At 39.4% G+C, this 21,941-nt stretch overlaps 1 protein-coding gene across 1 annotated transcript in view; it reads right to left on the bottom strand.

Moving 5' to 3' along the window:
- The window catches only part of LOC141912655 (uncharacterized), a 36,548-nt gene that overhangs the window by 9,308 nt on the left and 5,299 nt on the right, over positions 1-21,941 (bottom strand). The window contains exons 5-27 of the mRNA XM_074803980.1: positions 18,156-18,223; positions 17,631-17,704; positions 16,788-16,870; positions 16,075-16,160; positions 15,297-15,430; positions 14,264-14,396; positions 13,756-13,877; positions 13,213-13,333; positions 12,738-12,875; positions 12,261-12,371; positions 11,698-11,867; positions 11,269-11,428; positions 10,593-10,694; positions 9,924-10,049; positions 8,743-8,876; positions 8,384-8,453; positions 7,876-8,010; positions 7,430-7,561; positions 7,035-7,115; positions 5,739-5,811; positions 4,917-5,093; positions 1,987-2,180; positions 1,299-1,379 (exon numbers count right to left, since the gene is read on the bottom strand). Coding sequence (XP_074660081.1) covers positions 1,299-1,379; positions 1,987-2,180; positions 4,917-5,093; positions 5,739-5,811; positions 7,035-7,115; positions 7,430-7,561; positions 7,876-8,010; positions 8,384-8,453; positions 8,743-8,876; positions 9,924-10,049; positions 10,593-10,694; positions 11,269-11,428; positions 11,698-11,867; positions 12,261-12,371; positions 12,738-12,875; positions 13,213-13,333; positions 13,756-13,877; positions 14,264-14,396; positions 15,297-15,430; positions 16,075-16,160; positions 16,788-16,870; positions 17,631-17,704; positions 18,156-18,223 — 2,705 coding nt within the window. The remainder of the gene's footprint in view (positions 1-1,298; positions 1,380-1,986; positions 2,181-4,916; positions 5,094-5,738; positions 5,812-7,034; positions 7,116-7,429; positions 7,562-7,875; positions 8,011-8,383; positions 8,454-8,742; positions 8,877-9,923; positions 10,050-10,592; positions 10,695-11,268; positions 11,429-11,697; positions 11,868-12,260; positions 12,372-12,737; positions 12,876-13,212; positions 13,334-13,755; positions 13,878-14,263; positions 14,397-15,296; positions 15,431-16,074; positions 16,161-16,787; positions 16,871-17,630; positions 17,705-18,155; positions 18,224-21,941) is intronic.

Below are 21,941 nucleotides of genomic sequence, written 5' to 3'. Positions count from 1 at the left end.
ACTAGGTATCAATGTATATACACATTATTGTAAAGGTTTTTTCGGGGTCAAAAAACTTTCATTACCTCTAGTAGATTGTATGTAAATCTACTTTGTAGGTGCCTTAGAGCAGAACCAGTATCTAACACTGAATAGGGCACCAAAAATGGTATAGATAATCATAACGACGGGATAGAGGGGGAAATTGAGTGAGAAAAGAGAGAAGGAAGTGGGAGGATTTGAGAAACAGCGCGAAGCATTGAAAAATCAGTAGTCAGCTCAGGCCTATATAATATGTACATGTAGTAGATAATATCAGATGAGTGTATTAAGAATAGCACTGCTGTATATCCAGCTAGATATATAATTTACATAGAATAGTAGAATAGATCGCGTACACTCAAACATGGACTAATAGATAATAGCATTGAAACTCGCTGTACAAATTTGAAAGAGTAAAAATATAAATCTATTCGTGAATTTGAATAACAAATCAAGACACGTTTAGGACTCTCACCAGAGACATCGTTCTCAGTATGCTGGGATTTTGCTGCATTCATTGTTAAGGGCATCATGACATTGTGGCAGCTGAAGTATCAAGACTTTTGATCCCCCCGAAAAATACAGAAAAGCTTAATTTTGGTGTAATCTTCTATTGGTGACATTAGCTCAATATATTTCAAAGCAATTATCAACATTGATAGAATATATGTGCAACAGATATTTGACAAGGTGTGGCTGATTTTCATAGGGGTGGATGTAAAAATGAAAGGGGATGGGCGCCCCTCTAAAACCTGTCGCAGAGGATACTGAGAGACCAATGTATTGATGATCTCTACCGAGTCCAAAACGTTGTATCTTTTTGAACGAATCGATTTTCGTATAGATTTTGTTTCTAATCTTTTAAATTTGTGTATGAAGACAGTTTCAATTCATAACATACACAGAGCTATAGCTAGACGATGCAAGCTTCGATAGCAGGGTTCATAGTGTCCAAGACTAAGCTCATTTAACGACATTCACAGACTTTTTTCGACTTCGATTCCATGACTTATATATAATCGTCATGCTTAATATAGGAAAATTCCAGGCATTCTTATAATCAGTAGAAGTTTGAAGAGCTGTTACAGTGAACTTCTATCTTGGATCTGCGGCTGATAACTAATGACTGATGCCATTCAATGACCAATGGTTCAAGGAATTTGGAGCCCATTCAATGATATTCAAGGTGTTGTATTGACCCATTCGCATTTCAAAACTGTTAAGGACATTCACGGACTGCTATGAACCCTGCCATTATAGATAACAACATTTTTTACCATTTCGGAACTGAGATCGGAATCGACAACATGTTCGTTCAACGATTCCTTTAACGGTTTCAATTTCACCTTGTTGCTTTCCTAACAATCAGAATATTTTCAAAAAACGATGATCGGTTAGCAATCAATTTCATTTCAACCATTTTGTGGTAGTAATTCATAAGTCTATAAGCCATGTGAATATAAAAATATAAAAATTATGATGACAACAATGATGATAATGATGATATCGAAGCGCCCTTTTCAGCTGTGATACGATGTTCAACATCCGCTGATTTTTCTATTGAATAGGTATTACTACCCTCAGCAACTCGATCTCTAACAATGTATCAGTCATTTCTCCTGGAGGAGAAAAACATCTGAGCAGCTACAAGCACTCAGGAGTGATCTATCAGGCCAGGTATCCATTTACTCCAGGACTACGATGATGGGCGTCTTGCCCGAGGGGCTACGGTCATGAATTCAGTGATATTTTCTCTGTAGTTTTGAACTATTATCTTTAAAGAATTTGACTTCGGGTTCACCGGCACTTTGAGGAGACGTTACATTCTCATTAGCATTTTAAGAAAAGTGGCACCTCCTTCAAGAGACAACTTGCCCAGGGACATTACGTTCGAACCAACGACCTGGCTTCGTCGAACGCTCTAACCACTCGCCCACAACCACACCGCTTCATGATATATCCTACCTTTTTATAGACGATATCCATCGCGTCTGGGTATTGCTGCTGCTTGGCGACGGCGTGCTCCAGCATCACCCGATTTGACGGCTGTACGCTCAAACTCTGAGACGCGGCCCGATTGGCCGCGGCGCCCGCGCGACGAGTGATCAACTTGTAACGAACGGGGCCCGCTCGCGAATTCGCATCTTCCGTCACAGTCACTGGAAATAAAAACACGCAATTAACGTCACTTTATGTAATTTTCACATTTTTATTCGACACCCGAGTCGGCGCCAACATCATTTGGAATTAATCATTTCTTGACAAAAAGAATGCGTATTCACACCAGGGAAGTTGCTCATTAAAATTGATTAAAAACGTTTCTAATTCTAATTCATGGAACACTTCCAGTTCAATTCATACATAATAGATTCAAGCACCGAAATGTCAACGAAGAACGAGACCGAGAAAACGAAATTCAAAGTAGAAAATGAACACCAGAGAGACGAATAAAACCCGCAATTGAAGAAAAACTGTAAGAACTTGCAGGGGTGGATTGAGAGGCTATGAATTGCGAAGGATTTGCCGTGACCTAAAAGGGCACTCTGATGTCCAAAAGGCAATACCGGTATTACTATATGTACTCTTGCACAAAATGGTAACAGGAACTCAAAAAGATTTTGTGGACCTGCACAAGTCCCGTCCCCTGCAGATGTTAATGTTTTGATTCAATTGTAATTGAAAAAAACAAAAGGCTCATTGCATTTGAGTTGAAACGTCTTACAGTCGTTCTTCAACTGAATTAGACGATCAGTCGTCTGTGAAAACCCAACCACGGAAACCGTTACATATTACGAGTGACTGTTACGGATTACGGTGACATTTACAGATTACGAACGTGCGATAGGAAAGATATATTGCGCAGCAGAATCAACCATCAGTCGTGTGTGTGTGTGCGTCACTACTATCAGTGGTATAACTACCTTCCTCATCAATTTCTACAGATGACGCGCTACGCGTCGTCTCGATGACGTTACCCTCGCTACCGCGTGAATGGTCGTATTTCAGATCGCAGCGGTTTTTTTCCGGTGAATAATTCAACCTTAACGCTTCATCAGCTTCATCACCTTCACCAGCTTCACCAGCTTCACCAGCTTTACCAGCTATACCAGCGTCATCACCTTCAACAGCTTCACCAGCTTCGCCAGCTTTACCGGCTTTACCAGCTTCACCAGCTTTACCAGCGTCATCACCTTCAACAGCTTCACCAGCTTCGCCAGCTTTACCGGCTTTACCAGCTTTACCAGCTTTGCCAGCTTCACCAGTTTCACCAGTTTCGCCAGCATCACCAGCTTTACCAGCTTCACCAGCTTTACCAACTCCTAGTCGACTAGTCACGACTGATTCACTTTCATTTACCGCTGAATTGTCAACTACATTTCGATCATCGCTCTCACATAAGATGACATCGTTACTAACAAATTCCTCAGTTTGATTTTTTATTTTGGACAATGGATTCTCATCATCTCGTCGCTCGGAATTCTTTGCATCGACTTCTTCCACCGGTTGCTCGGGCTCCGCGAACACCGTATTCCTACGCGACGCCAGCCGTAAACCGGTCAACAATCTCTTCATTTCGCCGAACTTTTCGATTCTCGACTCGAAAATATTCGGGAATCGACTTTTCTTGTTTTTTCGTTTCTTCTTGTCGGTATTATTCGACGCTGTCGCGGTAGACGGACCCGACGTAGAAACGTGGCAGATTCTACCAACCTCTGGAGTCCATTCTACGTTAGTGTTATCTTTTGAAACATTTTTCCCGGAAGCCGCAAGCTTTTTCGAAGCCGCAACGATACTATCCGACCGCGTTTTAATACCGTTTGACTTAGCTTTCAATTTCTTATTCGATACGACCTGCGATTTCGTCGTCGCGACCTTTTTCTTGTTGCTCAAGTTTGAATTTCTTCGTTTTTTCGCCGGTAGTTTACGCAACAATGACGACGACGACGAGGTCTCCGGATTTAGAAACGGTGAGATGTTAGTTTTAATTGCAAACTCACCGAGGCTACGAGACGAGGGCGATTCTAAAGTAACGAAAAAAACAAAAAGAAAAAAAAACAAAAGAAAAAACAAACTGTAAGCGGCAACAAAAGCGGATAAAACAAAGCGTAAATCAGTAGCTACGGGTAGGTTTTCAATTTCAAGATTTGTAATACTTGAAAAATGAAATTACTTAAAACTAAACAAAATATTCTCCAAATTCAAATCTATTGTTGACTACTCTACTCAGAACTCACCGAAGATAATCGTAAGTCCTAAAGATTAGTCGAAACCAATTGAAACCAGACACAGTCTATGAAGTGCATATGAAAATACCACAGTACACAAGGATTCAACAAATAAAATCTTTTTCCTGACGTTTTCGAACGATTTCTTTTTTCCATTTTCAGAGATTTAATCTTAATTAATCTTAAATTAATTTCATTCTGAATAAATCTCCGAAAATGGGAAGAACATTTTCCGAAATGTCCAGAAAAGAGATTTTAGATGTTGAATCTTTATTTTGCGCGATTTTCATATATGCTTAAAGATGAGTCTTCAGTTGGGCATAGATGGGTCTTACGTACATCCCTCATCTCACAGCATTTTATCTGTGCAACTGATGGATAGAGATGAATAATTGACTATGGTGGCAAAGTGTGAAGTTAGAAGTAAAATGGACAGCTCAACATTACCATTTAGAAGTAGAATCAAAAGCAGCCAAAGCATTAGCAGTGGAAAACACCGACAATCGAAAAGAACTAACTGTGAATATTTCATACATATACTGAGGAGTCTTCGATTGAATTTCAAAACTGATTCAAAGCATCCAAGAGACACTGTTTTCGATTGTCGGTTTTCATATCGCGGCAAACGAAACAAACGGTTAGTAAAAAGAAGTTGCGCGAGGATTTTACCTGAAAACGAGTCGTCGCGTATATCGTTGTCGTTGCGATCCTGCAGTTCTTGTAACTGACTGACGAACTGCGCCGCCAGCGTCTGCTCCGCGTGGATCGGACACAGATTGTCGAGGTTGACAGGAAATGTGGAGGACGTGGTTTTTGTGGCGAGTGAATAACGAAAATGCGGAACGTCTGTTTGTGAAGAGAACGAAACGAAGGTGACAAAGTTATCGTTCAGGGGCTGCAGTTGCTCGACAGTTGTTTAAAGATAACTGGCGGATAAATACCATGTAGTAACAATGAACTTTCAACGAATAAAAACTCACAGTTAGATCTGTAGAAAAACTGTTTTCAACAGATCTAACTGTGGATTTTTATTCGTTAACTCTACGCTGAGATTTATATCAGTTCACTGCAGTCATAATGAACTTTCAATTGTCACTATGTAAACTATCCTCAGGTTAACTCTAACCAACTTTGAACAACTGGCACCAAAACACACTCAACCAGTGATATTACAGGAAAGGGGCCGTTCATAAAGGATGTACCCAGAATATGTACACAAAATGTTGCCGCTTTTCCAAATATCAGAATCTCTAAAATTTGATTTTATTCGGGATCACAAACAAGGTTCTGGGTGGTTTGGAAAATGATAAGGTGCATTGTGAACGATCAAACAGTTCGATTTCATGCTCGTGCAAAATTTATCCATGCATTTTCATCATTAGGATCATGCAGGGGGTCTTCAGTTGACAAGTGTAAATTCTATCATCAGGGTAAAGGGAAAACGATTGTACTTGTAGGATTATTTACGAGAATTGTCTAACTCTATCTTACCGGTCGGCGCGTCGGTCGGCATCATTACTCCGCTCTTCAACAGAGCATTCGTCAACGCTTCCAGATATTCTTTCTGAAATTAAGCATTTCGAATTGGCATTATCAAAAGAAATTCTATATTTATAAGGCGCAGAACTAGGGAGTGGTTTTGGGGGTCCGCGACTCTGTTGTCCCATCGAGGTTGCCCTTTTTGTCAAGACAGAGATCATTAAAATGTATGATTTTGACTCATCCTCTCAGAAATGGTGTCTTTTGGGATGGATTTCTTCAAAAAATTCTAACACTGATGGTGAAACCTGGCTCGTGGCCTTTGACATGCATTATCTGAGGAATGCCCTTCCTTTTTGTTGAGACCCCCTGTATTCTAATTTTCTGAGATCCACCCATGATACATATAATAAAACTTTATTGTGGTGTTCAGGTCTGATAGAATGCAAACAGGTTTAGCTATGGTAAGTAAAAGTTTTTGAAATACAACATGATTCAATACGAAAATTGAAAATGGGTTTGGATTCTGATAGAATTCTACCCGATTCAAACATGCGAGACACAGAATCATACATCCTAGAACATTTCCACTCTACATAACTATAAAATCTAACAAAATAATTTGCGATGAAATGTTACAAAGAGGTACAATCGAAAGATATGAAAATCAAATTTATGAAACAATTATGTATGAAATATAGGAAAAAAACTGATCAAAGCATCTTCTAAAATCTGAAAAACCTCTATATAAAATCAACATTCTTCAAATCAGTTGTTTTCTCATACAATCTGTATTGGACAAGACCCAGTTCGTCAGTTGTGAGTTGAATATGTACCTTAAGAGCTGAAACCAGTTCATTTCCAATTACAACAACTCGCTAGGGTCAAATTCAACTCACAGCTGTCGTAATGGGTCTTAAAGTAATCATACAATGTAATTATGCAAAATTTAGAATGATTTGTGAGCAAAATCGTGTCTAAATTATTTTTCGATAATTCGAACCAGATTACAAGATTGCGCAACCTTCGCCCGGCTATATGTATACTATACTATCTAGATGATATTCTAACTAGCTATTCATCTATATTCATCTATCTATCGAATGAAAAACAGGTGCAATTCGAGGCAGTCGTAAGGCTCGGGATTTATCAATCTATATATTCATTACCTACCCAAAGCCACGCAGGGTGAAAGAGCGCAAAGCTTAAATACAATCAACCACCATCGATATAAAAAGTGCCGGGAAGAAAATTTGAAAAATTCTAGTAGTACGAATCGTGTGGAGCGGATAGCGACGATGAGTTTACCTGATAGGACACGCGGGTACACGCGATGTCCGAGTATTTCAGATTAAAACTGACTATTTTTGACGGCGCCGAATGACGCGACTGAAATAATGTTTAGATACACAGATTTATACAGACTTTGCAGAAAAATGCTTTTATATACAACATCAGTAACATGGTATAGGAATTAAAAAGTACCTAAAATACATCATTAATGAAGGGGGTAAGACCCCTTTAGTTTCACATTTCTCTACATGTGAAGTAAGAAATCAAGGGGGGTAAGGCATCGGTAACACCTTCCACATTTCTGTTTGAATTCATCAGTTATCAAGGGGGGAAAGACCTAGACTTTGAGTAACATGTTTCATATTTCTATTCAAATAAAAAGACATCTTCTTCCGATATTTCTTCCATACCTGTTTAGGATCGTCGGTCGGTTTCAACAAATCCTGCGGATTATTGACGACGTACGTAGGATTCGTCGAAGCGTCGGCGCCGTTCTTCGACCGCGAACGTTTGCCGGAATTATTCGAAAAGCGCATATGAGGCTGAAAAGTAGACGGAAAAGAAATGCGGTGTTTTGTCGGGTAGAACTTAGTGCTCAACATAAAATGTCCACCAACGAGTGTTACTGTCGTAAATACTTGAGACTTGATGAACATCATTGAGAGAAACCCACAATATTTCGGGGTGGAATCCTTCCATCCATCTTCAGAGTTTATTTGAAAATAATGTTTCGAATAAACACTAAAGACGAGTGGAAGGATTCCACTCCTAAAATGCAGGAAAAAATCAATAACAGTTGTTTAAATTGATATTTTGGGATCGTCGCAATGAGCGTTACTGTGTGTGTATGATTTACCTTTAGAGCAGTAGGTGACGTAGTTGGATGTTTACATTGACTGTGCGGCGGAAGCTTCGGTTTATCGTCTTTTTGAGCGTTTCGTTGACTGTCGCGTTCTTTCTTCGATTTCAGTTTCTTCTTCTTTTTCGCGACCTATTTTGGATGATAGAACGAGAACGTAGTAATACCGTACTGGTCTCCGATAGTAACGTCTAACGAATCAGTAAGATCACGATATACGTATTGAAACTGTAAATGTAAAATCCCAAAATATTGTCGAAAGCTTTACTTAAAACACTAGAAATATTTCGGGTGGTTGCTACCATCACCCTTCTTCAGTTTAAACATTTTGGATTTTGGACTGAAGAAGGGTGGCAGAAACTACCCAAAATATTTCTAGTAATCAAATAAACTTTTTAGTCTTTAAACAAATGTAGGATTTTACATTTACAGTAACGCCTAAATTAAAAAAATTGCGGTACTAAGTTTGTATCGATCATATTGAAATGATCTATTCGGATTATACCTGATCGTTCATGTATTGTAGATGTACAGGTAGTCCGTCTGATACTGAACTGTCCGAGCCACCGCTATCACTGTAAACATACAAACACCGGTTCTATATTGGCTATCATTTTTTCGATACTTTAATGTCTAAGTAAGACTTCAGTATTGCGCATCGTATTTGTATACTGCGACGTGGCCACTTTTCATCAATGTACGAATCATCCTCTGAGTTTTCCGTGATTTTTCCATGTGTTGACACGAAGGTCCCTGATGACGGGTCAATATCCCGCGGAAAAATTTGTAATAAAAGGTCCGAGCCACGGGGAAATCTATCTATTGTATAGGTAATCATCTGAACTACATGAGGGAAAAACTGACCTGGATTCGACTTCAGATCCGTAATCATCGCTGAGATGTACGTCCTCCAGAGTGACATCTTGTCCCTGTTTCTCGAGTTTCTCCACTATTTCCTTTCTCAACTTCTCTTCCAATTCCAGCAGAACGTTGGTACACTGTTCAAAGAAAAAAGATAAAACTTGTTAACCGTGTGTTTGTAGAAGCTTCGATTGAAAGCGTAAACATTTAATCAAAATTCTAACAAACTAAAGTCTATATGTTTTTGTCTCAGATTGATTTTTTTGGAGATTTTTCTCTCAATCTTTTGAACACATTACTCAATTTGGTATTAATACGACCAGTGAAACTGTGCAGTCTAAATAAACCATTGTTTTTATATCCATTTTACACTGTATTGAAGTATTGCTAAAAAGTCTCCTTTTTCTCATGATTAAAAGAGAAAAGATCAGCCACATTTGAATTTTTAACAATATGTTCCCCATGTTCCCATAATTTCTATGATTTGAAAGCAATTTCAAATGGTAGGCATGGAAACATTGTTAAAATTGATTTAGTTCATAAAATGGAGTCTCTTTTCCCTTCGATGAAGAGAAATATCTTCGAAAAATCGATCCCAGACACAAATAGATTTTACCATTATCACAGTAAAAGAGTTATTTGAAATGAATATGGTCTCTTAGATCTTCTATGAGACTCTACCATGGTATAAATTACTGCCTCTATAATGCATACACTAGGGCAGGGGATTGCACCATGGTAGAGTCTCTCTTATGATGCCTTCTGGTTCGCATCTCTACAAGGGAATGGGTCAACAACGCAAGGAAGCCCCCCAATAGTATGATATTGGTATACCAGAACCCAGTTCCGTAACAATGACTTCATTTCTAAAGATTTCAATCAAAATCTGACAAACAACTATGGTCCATGCACCGGGGATGATTAAACCTTTGGAACTGGGTCCGCAGTCGAATCAAATGAACCCACGACTAACTAAAGGAATGCCTGAAGGAAATGTACAAACCATTCGATGAAATCGGCGATTTTAGATGATTTTACACGTGTACAGAGAGGCAGTAATGAGAAAACATGAAGAAAGCAAGACATTAGTTAAAGAACGGACAACATGGACCCAGTTCCACCTCAGTTTGAATAATCCCCCTCACTCCCATTTGTTATTTTTTTTCTACTTTGTTCGACATTACCTTCGTTTTATCGGGGTCGCAGTAGTCGAGCAGCGTGTCGCAGAAGTGGAAACCCATCAGTTCGAAATCGGCCGACGTGAAATGATAACCTTTCAGATTCCCGAACTCCGATCCGGCAAACGTGGCCTGCGAAACATAATCACTTTTCATTAAAATGTTGAGCGCTAAGAGGAACTACGATGGCTGAGACAGCGTTTTCGAACTAAGTAATTTTCAAGCTATCGGCAAAAATTAAGCAAGGGGTAGTTATATATATTTATATATTTTTCAAATCAATCTATATAATTCTGGAGCCCATTTTACAAACTGGCATTACCTTTAACCCTGGGGCTGACTCAATTGATAATGAATTGAGTTAGCCCGTCGGTTAAAGGTAATACCAGTCTATAAGTCACCCCTCGATAACAAATGAGTTTCATCAGCACGGTTAATCATTTAAGTTTTTTTAAAAGAATAAAGATGGATTCGGTCGCAATGAAGAAGGCAGTGCCCATTGTTATCATTGAAAGACGATCTTTTGAGAGTGTTTTCGAAGTGATGATAATAATGATAATAGTAATCAAATTTTCTATTATAGCGCAGCTCTAATAATTATGCTGGAGACCCTATTTCCGTAGCGTTTACTCATCAAACCGATAGTTAACTTTCTGAATCAGCTATAGAACCTACCTCCATAGTATAACTGTTCATTATACCCATATTCCAGATGACAACTCGTCCGGTTCCTTCTTTGCTTTTCTGAACTTTGAATTTACAATAGTCGTACACGAACTGGAAACAAACACGAATCATCAACATCCACATATTGACTTTTATCACCCCTTAACTGCTTGAACTCAGTATTTGTTCGACCAGGGGCCAGTTGCTCAAAAGTTGGTTAGAGTTAACCAGTGGATCGTTGGCATAGTGATAAATTGAAGATCATTGCTGCTATGGTATTTATCCACTTCACCCAGCACTGGCAGTGGTTGTCTACACCAGTGATCTCCGTCGCTCTACGATCCTAGTGTAACCCAGACACTAAGATTCTTGGTGAATCATCCACCTGTTATCATTAACAAACTTTTGAGCAACTGGTCCCTGGTTTTTTCAATACCTGAATTAAGGATAGAGAAAAAGTCCAGGTCCTAACTGTACCGATTTAGGCGTAGTTTACCGTACAACTACAAAAATTTCTAATTGCCTACTTCTCAAAATTGAAGGAGCTTTAAAGGAGTATTGGACATTTTGTTCAAATTAAAGGAGTTTCAAGCACCTTTAAAAGCATTTTCTGTTTAGAAGAAATTGCTAAGGAATCAAGGAGTCATAGGGAACCCGGCATGTCCAGACGTAGGACTCATCGTACCTTTTCCGGTGAGTTTTTATGCAACATGACCGGGAAGACGCGTTCGTGAAGTCGCTGGTCGCAGTTTTTACGATTCTCGCAACCGTAGATGAACACATTATGTTTACGACTGTGACCGTGCATGTCGCAGTAGACGATCACTTCTCGTTCTTCGAGCAACCTACGGGTAAAACAAAATGAAACGATTCATTAATTGATTTTCTCTAAGGATTAAAACCCCTTTCGTGACATTCCCCAACATAATACTCCTCTCCCCGATAATATCCCTGAAGGATGTAATATCCTAATCAGGGGATTTCTTCCATGGAGGATTTTCATATCAGGGGATTATTTCTGCGAGGGATTTGTTCCTTGCGGGATTGCGGGATATTTTCACATCGGGGCGGTGGGGCTTTTAACCTACGCCACCCATCCCCGAAAAAAACGTACTTTCTGATCATATTCTTCGTATGCCACACGGAAGGAAACGATTCTTTGAGCACAGTTTTATAGTTTCGATTCAGGTCGCGACCCGATAATGAGCACCGATAATTGCCGACAATAACGCCGTCCGGATTCAACATTGGCACGATTTTAAAGATGAACGTATCTCGCAGCACCTGAAAATACAAATATAACCATCTAACCATTTTGGACAGGCTCGACAACTGGGCTTTCTCAGGGTGGATTTAGCGGGTAGTCTCAGGAGTCCGGACCCCTTCCTTATCATTGAGTTTGCCCTTTTTAACAAGCGATTAGTGTGAAAACTATGAATTTGAAACTCATTCTCTTTGAAATTGCGTCTGTTCGAGTTTATTTCTTCAAAAATATCTAATACCGAGGGAGGAAATCCACTTGTGGCCTCAAAAATATCTAATCCTAGATGGAGGAACCCCACCAGTAGGCTTTGACATGGCTACTTTATCTTAGAAATGCCCTTGATTTCCTTCTGGACCATAACCTTTCTAGATCAGCCCCTCACCCACTAGATTAGGAATACATGCAAATTATACCTTGGCATCTGCCGAGTTTCCGGTAAGATAATCGAGGAAGCCTTTCATCATCCAGCTGGCCTGAGTTTCACCAGGATGAACCCGCGCTGTTAACACTATAGCTTTCTTATGCTGAAATAAAAACGCATTGAAAACATTGGTTCAAACATCAACATTGATAATAATGTGTTTTTCTTTCTGTTTTCAATCTAAATGTGTTTAACAAAAACAAGGAAACAACTTTCTCAACATATACAGGACACAGTTACGCGTTCTTTCAGAGTTTTAGACGAACTCACAACTGTGGTGGAACAGGGTCCAAAAGAATGTTGTAAATAGACTGTTGAAGTGTTTGCTATCAATTGGAGTTAGTAAGATTCAAAACTTGCAAGTCTGAAAATTGTTAACCCATTCACGGTGGAACGCTATACTGTCGGGTTTTGAGTACTGATACGACTGTGGAATTCTATGATAAAATGCACATGTAGCCGCACGTACCTTTCCATCTTCAATATTTTTTGAAGGAGACGTGATGGTCAGCACGTAGACTAGATTTCCGGCGAGCGAACGACATAGAACTCGCTGTTTGCAGATCTTCGATTTCACCGGGTCGTTCATTATATCGAGAATATAATCCTGAAACAAAGGATGAGAGAGTCTAGAGATAAGTTTATCGAACCGGGTGGCACAAAATTGCCAAAGTAAATCCAAGTTTTGTAGGTTTAAAATGTTACAATACATCCATTTTTCATTGAATAACCAACAGATAAAAGAAACATGTGATCAATAGCATTATCTAAATTCCCTGAGTTTTCCAGGCTTTTTTGCTAAATATTCCCTCAATTTTCTCAGATTTCTTCTCGATTTTTCTCGTTCCCCAGTTTTTCCAGGTCAGTGGCCACCCTGCCAAAGATTAGGTGTCAACTCGCGATAGTAACTGTTCGTCTATGAGAGGTTTAAAATTTTCCAATACCTGAAGATCTGTATACGTATACGGGAAGCAATGAGCAATGTAAACAGTATCGCTATCGTACGGCAGTTGCATCGTCCAACTCAGCGAATAGTAACTACGCTCTCCCTTTGTAGTTGAGTATCTGTAGAGAAAACAAAGAAATATGAATGGAAATTCAATTTCATACCGAGATATTTAAAGCTGAAGATGTCGTACGCAGTTCTACAGTCTAAAGTCTATCATCAAGATTAATGTTGTTACAATGATTGTGGAACAGGACCATGAGCCTCGAGTCTGTGAAATATTCACAGCAGTCCCAAGATGAAAAGATGGGTAAAAACATTCTCCTTCAAACATCAGTCAAATGGAAACATTTTGATTAAATCTCTGAAGATGAAAATGGATAGAAGTAATCTATTTGAATCGTCCGTGTAGCAGATTGTTCAGTTGTCAATCATCAATATTGAGGGTTTTCCTTATAGGTATACTACATACATTACGATTTGTCTTAATTGCTTTCGACATTCGCACCGGTGATACTCATTGGTCTAGAATTTCACTCACTTGAGATTATTTCGGTAATATTTGATATCCGATCCTGAACGCGTCCAACCGATTTTACCGTCCATCGCTCGTCGTTCGCTGTACATCAACGGTTTCATTCCGTTGTTGTATAAACTATCCGACTAAAAAACAACATGACGCGTTTCACTTGAAAACTGGCGATAAATGATAAAATTTGTGTCTTATATATTCATAGGCATGATCACGCGGAGACGATTTGAACCAGGTCAGAGTCTAGTTTGGCCCATGCTTAATTAGAGAGCGCAAGATCTGATCATTTGATGTGGGCAAGTGACGAAAGTCACTTCCAGAACCGTTCACGTGCAATATTTTTTATCAAAGTTTTCGGTCGGGCCTAGTTTGGCCCAGGTCTAACAGGCACAAGCTTTGGCACCGCTGCGAACAGCTGATCCAGGCCTAAACTGGCACGGGCCGGATTTGTGCCGGGTAAAAAACTGTTCACGCGAACGCAGCTTGTAAAGATGCTAACAGCGTATCGGTGTCGTACCTTCATGAAGTTAACTATGTTAAATCGATACTTCACGTTCGCTCGCGTGTTCGTCACTCGGAAGTAAAACCACTGCGTGTGTTTCTTCGTATAAAGATCATTACGCAACGTCAATTCATAGTCGTATTCATCCCTGCAACAAGAAACAAAAATAAAATGGCTACCGATCATGAAACGTATCGGCTAAGCGTTTTCACCCTGGGTTATCTTCCCATAGACATTCATCCATCCACCCTGATCATCCACTTCACTTGTGTTCAGGACTTCACCTGAGGTATTTTCAATTGTAAACCAACTACAAACGCCAGACATCAGCAGACGTTTTATCAGCTTACTTTCGAAAATTGGTGGCCAGTAAGGGTAGGTTAAGATAAACCCTTGATGCAGTTCCACAGGCTGTGAGTTTGAGTAAACTCAGAATAGAAATTTTTTCATCAGGTCCTAGTTACCAGAACACAGTTTTTGAGGGTCGTGAATTTGCTCGTTTCGATTTGTACATTCATACATCCACCCTGATCATCCACTTCACATTCATTCAGGACTTCACCTGAGATATTTTCAATTGAAATCCAACTACAAACGCCAGACATTAGACATTTTATCAGCTTACTTTTGAAAAGTGGTTGTCTGACCAGTGATGCTAGTAAAGACTAGGTTAAGTTAAACCCTGGATGCAGTTCCACAGGCTGATAAGTTTGAGTAAACTCTGAATAGAAATTTGTATAGGGGCCTAAACAAAATTAGGACCCATCACGAGATCAACAAAGAGTAAATCTAAGAGGACATTCTCCGATGATCCAAAAACAGAGAGCTAAGAAGGATGTTAGGAAATACTCCTTCAACTTAAGTGAAACACCAGAGTCAGTCAAATAATAGGCCAACAGACCTTCTTCAATGACTGTGAAAACAATACAATATCATATGATACCAGTACGCAGTTTTCTAGGGTCTTGAATTTGCTCATTTCGATTTGTACTTTTCAAATCAAACTTTATCCACAGACCCGCTGAACCTAGATGCATTTGAAACTTACACTTGGACGGCTTTGGCGAGGTTAGCGCTTTCAAATCGCGATTCGAATATCAACGTCGTGTCCTCCTCGGAATTGAGTTTAACGGCGGCGTCGGAGCAACCACCGCGATAACCACCGACACGAGATCGGATAAACTACAACAAACAACAACAGCAACAATATCAGACATTCTGAGTCCATACAGATCAGACATTCCTGAATGTAAGGAGTTTTCAAGGAGATCTAAAAGAGGAAATTTCATATTTCAAGGAAGCATCTGCTGCTGCATCACTTTTATGTCCCAATTACAGAAGACTCCTCTTAAATCAGTACTGTTTATCTTGGTAAACTGTTAATTCAGTGGTTTTGTGAGCAGATTTTTATCCTTGACACTACTTAACTAGGTTTCTAATTCGGTAACTGCCTAATTGGGTAACGAAAGAAATTCTGGTCCCAACTTTACTGATTTAGGGGTAGTTTACCATACAACTACAAACATTTCTAATTGCCTATTTATCAAAATTGAAGGATCTTTTAGGGAGGTTCAAGTATTTTGCTCAAATCAAAGGAGTTTCAAACACCTTTCAAAGCATTTTCTGTTTAGAAGGGAGTTTCTAAGAAATGAAGGAGTCGAAGGGACCCTGCCATTCTAGAGTAAACACCTCATTCTAGAGTAAAAACTCATTCTAGATTAGGCAAATTGACCGATCCACCCATTTTTTTCAAATCTTTTTTAACACAAAACAAGGAAAAGTGTGCATAGTAAAAAATGCCCCTGAATTTCAATCTGTTTACTTACAAAAGGTCCCGATGTCGGCTCATAGTTATAGACGACGCGACCACCGCCTTCTTCGGTCTTCACGAGTGGCATCTTTTCCACACATGCTAAAAAGAAGAGAGATTCACATCGAAAATAAGCTCGAAATCATGATAAAAATATAAATCTGGGACCAGTTGCTCAAGGGTTGGTTGAGTGAACTGGTTGACAAATTCAGTGCTAATAATGCAATTTCAATTGTCACCAACAGCATTTATCCATTGGTTACCCGGTAGCTCCAACACTACTAGCAACTAACTAGCTTGGCACAACTGACCCCTGGGTTCAGTTTCATGAAAAAATGTGTAAGCCAAAAGCCGTTAAGTTTGAATTGTTGTCCTCACTGAAAACATGAAGTAACCAATACAGCAATTGAACCAGAAATTTGAGTTTAACTTTTTTGAGAACCTGGGCCATGGTCAATTCTAAGTAAATGTTTAGTTTAATTTCATCTAGCGTTAAACCCTCATTTCTGACATATTTCGTTGTTAATTCAGCTCTAGGGGCACGTTTAATGCCACACATGCAAAAACAAAGGAGAGAAAGCAGGAAACAGTAGAGTGATTGATCGTAATGAATTCGATTGTGCGATCATGTCGTTCTCGTGGGGGGACGGCGGACGAGGGATGGATTGATGCAGTTATGTTTCTATTATCGCGCGGATAACTATGGTAACTACGGCTACTACTACTTACTGCGTTTGTAAAACGGCTCGCGTTCGTTAGGAACGTACTCGATGTGTTTCACGCGGTGTTTCATAACCTGAATATCGGACGGCCTGTAACGATATCAAAATACTGGACATTTCAACGTACGATGATCGTCACACAATTTCATCAATTGAATCATACAAAAACACTTCAATTTTCAATCTCCAATCTTCTTTTTATAGTAGAGGTTTTATCACAGGGTCCCTACAGATCAGTCAACCCTGGATATAAGTAGATTTCAAGGAGTTTAAAAAGAGAAAAGCTCCGATTTTTGGGGAAGCGTCTGCGTCAATTTCATATCCTTAATTACAGTAGACTCCTCGTAGATGGTACTGTTTAATCTTTATCTTTTACACACTTTTACATCAAACTCAGTTTCGAATTTGGTAACCGCCTAAATGGGAAAAAAATCCTGGTCCCAGATATACCATGTTATGGTATTTTAGAAGAGATTTAAAGGAGTTTTCAGCATTTTGCTCAAATCAAAGGAGTCTCCAGCACCTTCAAAAGCATTTACTATTTAGAAAAAGTTTTTAAGGAATAATTAAGGAGTCATAGGGAACCTATATTACAAGGAGTCATAGGGAACCTGTTTAACAAGGAGTCACAGGGAACCTGTATTAATCTAGAATATTCATAAATAAAGTAAAGCTGGATATACTATGGATTGGAAGACATGATTAGGAATAAAGTAACCTTATCGATAGTTTATCAATCAACAAAAGAAGAATTAGTCTAGAAGAATTAGAACTGATTTCGTTTTTGTACTGCCAGCTTCCATAGAAAATCAACTTCTCATAGATTATTTGCTGAAATTGGAAAACTTACCACCTAGCGGCCTGTTGAGGTCCCATATCTTTAGCCATGGCATAGAGTTGACGGGGCTCACGTAATCGAGGCACCTATAGATTAGAAAACATTGTTTTAAAGAGGTTATTAAAAATATTAATATTATGGTACAGGGTTCTTGCAGGTTTCACAATTTCATTTTCTATAACTTTTCCATACCCAGATTTTCCACACCCACCAAGAAGTCACCAACCAAGAACCAGGCCATGTAGGCATTCAAAGTAAATAAGTGCCAATTGAAGAAGTGTTTTCATAAAGTTTGTTATCAAATGTGTAGTAAGACATTTAGGCATACAGCCTAAAATTCAAAATAGAAGGAAAACTTTACTTTGAGACCATTTTCTGATTTTCTATACCTTTTCCATAGCCATAAACAAAGCTTCAAGCTTTTCCAGGGCCTGAAAAAAATTTCCATTGGCCAAAACTTTTTAAAACCCGCAAGAACCCCAGTAGTAACTCATTAGATGGAAGACATCTCAAAATGATGAAAGGTGTTGAACTTACCATTCGCCCGGCCTGGAAGTTGTAAACGAGTTGCGTAGTCCGGAAATAGTCATCCGGGGATCCTTTATCTGAAATAAACACCGGCCATAAAGTTAGTCCTCCGAATCACTGATACAGAATCAGCACGACCAAATTGATCCATATTTCGTAGAAGGAACCTCGGTCGAACGTGTCGAATTTGACAAAAAATACAACACTTGTTTTACGCTTAAAATTTAACCATTTTCAGCTTTGACCTTTGCCCTTTATTCAACGGACCCAGTTCCACGGAGACTGCAGGGGCTTGTCTGTGGAACTGCGTCCAGGGCCCAGAAGTTGCTCAATAATCGTTAATCTGACGGATAACTTAATCGCAACTGCATTAATGAGCAAAACCGACAGTTGATGATTTTTTCCGTCAGTTTCGAAGTTTTGACTAAATTTCATCATCAGAGAAACGAAAAAATGTTGTTACGTAAAATGACACATTAGTTTTCCGATTTCGGCAAATTACTTAAAAAAACATCGAATGTTGAATCATCAACTGCGGGCTTTGATCATTAACTCTGAAATATTGCGATTAACATCAGTCTACCAGTCAAAACTACAATGTTCACCGCATGTTAATCCTGAACGCTCTTAACTTGAACCAACTTTCGAGCAACTTTCCAACAGCCGGACGTCGCCGTACCTTACCCCTATAATTTTCATACATGAACCATCACGTATATAGATACAGAAGCTGCGATGCGACGATGCCGTATAGTGACCGCGGCTCGATCGGCGCTCGCTAATGGACGCTATTAACGTTACGAACCGCATTCAGTCGTACGAACGGATATTGTATAAATCAACACTTTTAATAAATGCTTAAACGATGTTAATGGAACGAAACTTAATCAATCAACTGCCGTCTGCGGCCGCGCCGATTACGCAACGACGGCGCGTCGAGACAGTTTTATTACTCACACTCCATAATGCGACTTCCGCGTATAAAAATATTCCAATTCCGATTTTCCAAACGCCGAGTAGAACATACCCGTCATACGTCACATCCTTACACTTATTCGACCAATTTTTACTCGGAATAAATTAATTATTTTTTCTTGATATTTCCGTCCTAATTTTACTCGCAATTCGAACTCGATTCAATACAATTTTCGCTCTGATAGTGATTTTTCCCGTTCGGCCTTTGATTTCTTACCTGAAGACATGATCTGTACCCCATGAAATTAAAAGAGGCCTTAATCTATTTACGTTTCTCACATCAGAGTCTCTAGCCCATAAATTAATTAATAACCTTTGTTATATATCCCTAATGATAGACTTTATTCTAATTCAATAACCCATATTCGCAGTTTAAGTCTAGAGGCTAATCGCGAAAAGTTGGATTTAGCTGCGCTGTACCTGGTACTCAAAAACCTTGTCGGTGACATCCCAATGGCCACAAAACATTTTTTATTTTTCAACTTTTCTACACGATTAGTAAAATGCTGATATAAGTACAGGTAATAATCGAAAAGTGTTGTAAAATCCACTCGGCAATGTGTGTGCGTGTGCATGTTCGTGAATGTCTAATACTGCATTTATAAGTCGCTCTCACACTGGAAGCTGTGGGAAATAATAGCGTAAACTACTGAAGAAAATACTAACCCATTTTTAGAACCAAAGAAAACATCAGCGAAAGCTGTTATTCGTTCACCCGTAGAGTTATTGGAAGCGGCTTGCAGCGGAGAAAATATGATTTCGGGTAAAATGATTTGATTATCTGAATCGGCTGAGATTTCGAACATACAGTTAGGGCCTATGCAATGTTGTGTCATTATGCTATGACAAATGCTAATTGTATTTTTTCTACTGATAAAATCGAGAATTTTTCTCTAAACTGAAGAATCCCGTTTCATTGCCACGTGCATTAATCCTGCAGGGTTTCAAACCTGGACACAGAACTAACCCCTGCCCTAACAGACCTCCATCCTCCATTGACACTGATTTGAACCTGATGGCATCATGAGACTGCCAAATTCTTCCTGATGTGTCAACTATGGCAAGGGTTTCATACTGTGGCCAAGTCTCATGATGCCATCAAGTTCAGGTCCCTGTGAGGGAGGGACGTGACAGTCTCATGATGCCATCAAGTTCAAATCCCTGTGAGGGAGGACATGGCAGTCACACAATGCCATCTGGTTCAAATCCCTGCGAGGGAGGATAGGTCTATAAGGGCAGGAGTTTGAGGGAGGATAGGTCTATTAGGGCAGGCGCTTGAGGGAGGATAGGTCTTTTAGGACAGGGGTTTGTAATGTGGCAGGGTCTCGCGATGCCATCAGGTTCAAATCCCTGCGAGGGCAGAACGTGGCGATACCATCCCGCTTCAAATCTGCGCACCATGTATCTTCTCCAAGCATTGCGTGTAACTGTTTCAGCGATATCGATAATTCTAATTTTACCTTGTTCGTCGTCGTCGCGATCGTCGCGATACGGCGGAGGGTTTGGTTTGTTACGGCAGCGGTGACCGTCGACGCCGATGTTACTGAGACGACGTATTCTACCGAGTTTACACGCGTACTGTAACTCGTCCCACTGTAACTCGTCCCAGTAACTCCGACGAGCTAAACATACACAGAATACAACTATCAATAATTCGAGAACAATTCTTTACATCTTTAGGCTGAGTTTATTGTCGGATTTCTCTCATCTAAACACGGATATTGTCTATCTCCTCGACTTAACCTGGAACCCGGTTATCTCTGACCCCGTCAAATTCTAAACCACTGGCAACTGGTGCTTCTAAAACCGGTTTAAACCAATCTAGGGCAGGTTTCGATCGGTCCGGTGCCGATTCCGAAATCCTCTACTGGCGCGTTCGTTTAGACCAGAATACGCTCTACCCATTCCGGAATAGCGTAATCTGTAAACCTGATAGAAGCCGCTGGTAGAGAGTTCCTAAATCGGACTCACAATCTGACTAAAAAGACCAATCTGAAGATTTCTTTAATGCGCCATTGGACGACAAGCGTATTGATCTAGTAGCTTAACCTTTAAGCCGAGAGAGGCTGATCTCTTCAATGGGAGAAGTTATTTACATCTAGAAATAAGGAGCCATTCTATAGATATCGAAAGTCGATTTTTTGTGATTTGGGCTACAACCAGTAGCTTGACCTTTCGGGAAAATTCATCATTTATATCTACAAATAAGGAGCCAATTCTTTTCCAAAAGAAATCTTGATTTCTCATACGCAGGTGTTATTCTTGATTGACACTATTTATCACAAGTAAACCCAATACCTCAGTGGCCCCATGTAGGTATGTTTGGAAGGCGCATGTGTTATAAATAAAGCCTGTCACGGTGGTCAGCTCAAACACTGCAGGGCGTAAACTACTAAACCGTTCTGTTTAATAATTCATTATGACAAAAACATAGCCGCGCTGCCACTACAAGTCAGGTGTAATATTATTCAGGTTATTCAGTGTGGTATTTTAATATAACGTAATAAATGATTGAACACATTCCCCTATACGCCCTATACAGCCTAGTAGTTATTTTAATTACTAGCGGAGTATGGATCAACCACCCACGATTTTTTTTCTTCGTCATAAATTTTCCAAAATATCATTTTTTTTCATGTCACACTTTCATCATAATTTTTCCAAAAAAATAAGAAAAATTTATTTCCATATTTTCGTCCTAATTTTCCATCCCCTGTTTCGTAAAAAAATTTAGTTTCCCCGATCATTGGAATTTAAATCAACACAAATTTCGCTCCTTTTTTTATCTTTTATTCCGTAGTCCTTCCAAGATTCTATGTT

This window comes from Tubulanus polymorphus, chromosome 11 (assembly GCF_964204645.1).
Source record: "Tubulanus polymorphus chromosome 11, tnTubPoly1.2, whole genome shotgun sequence".
In the NCBI taxonomy this organism is placed as follows: Eukaryota; Metazoa; Nemertea; class Palaeonemertea; order Tubulaniformes; family Tubulanidae; genus Tubulanus; species Tubulanus polymorphus.
This window is presented reverse-complemented; position numbering and strand designations above follow the sequence as displayed.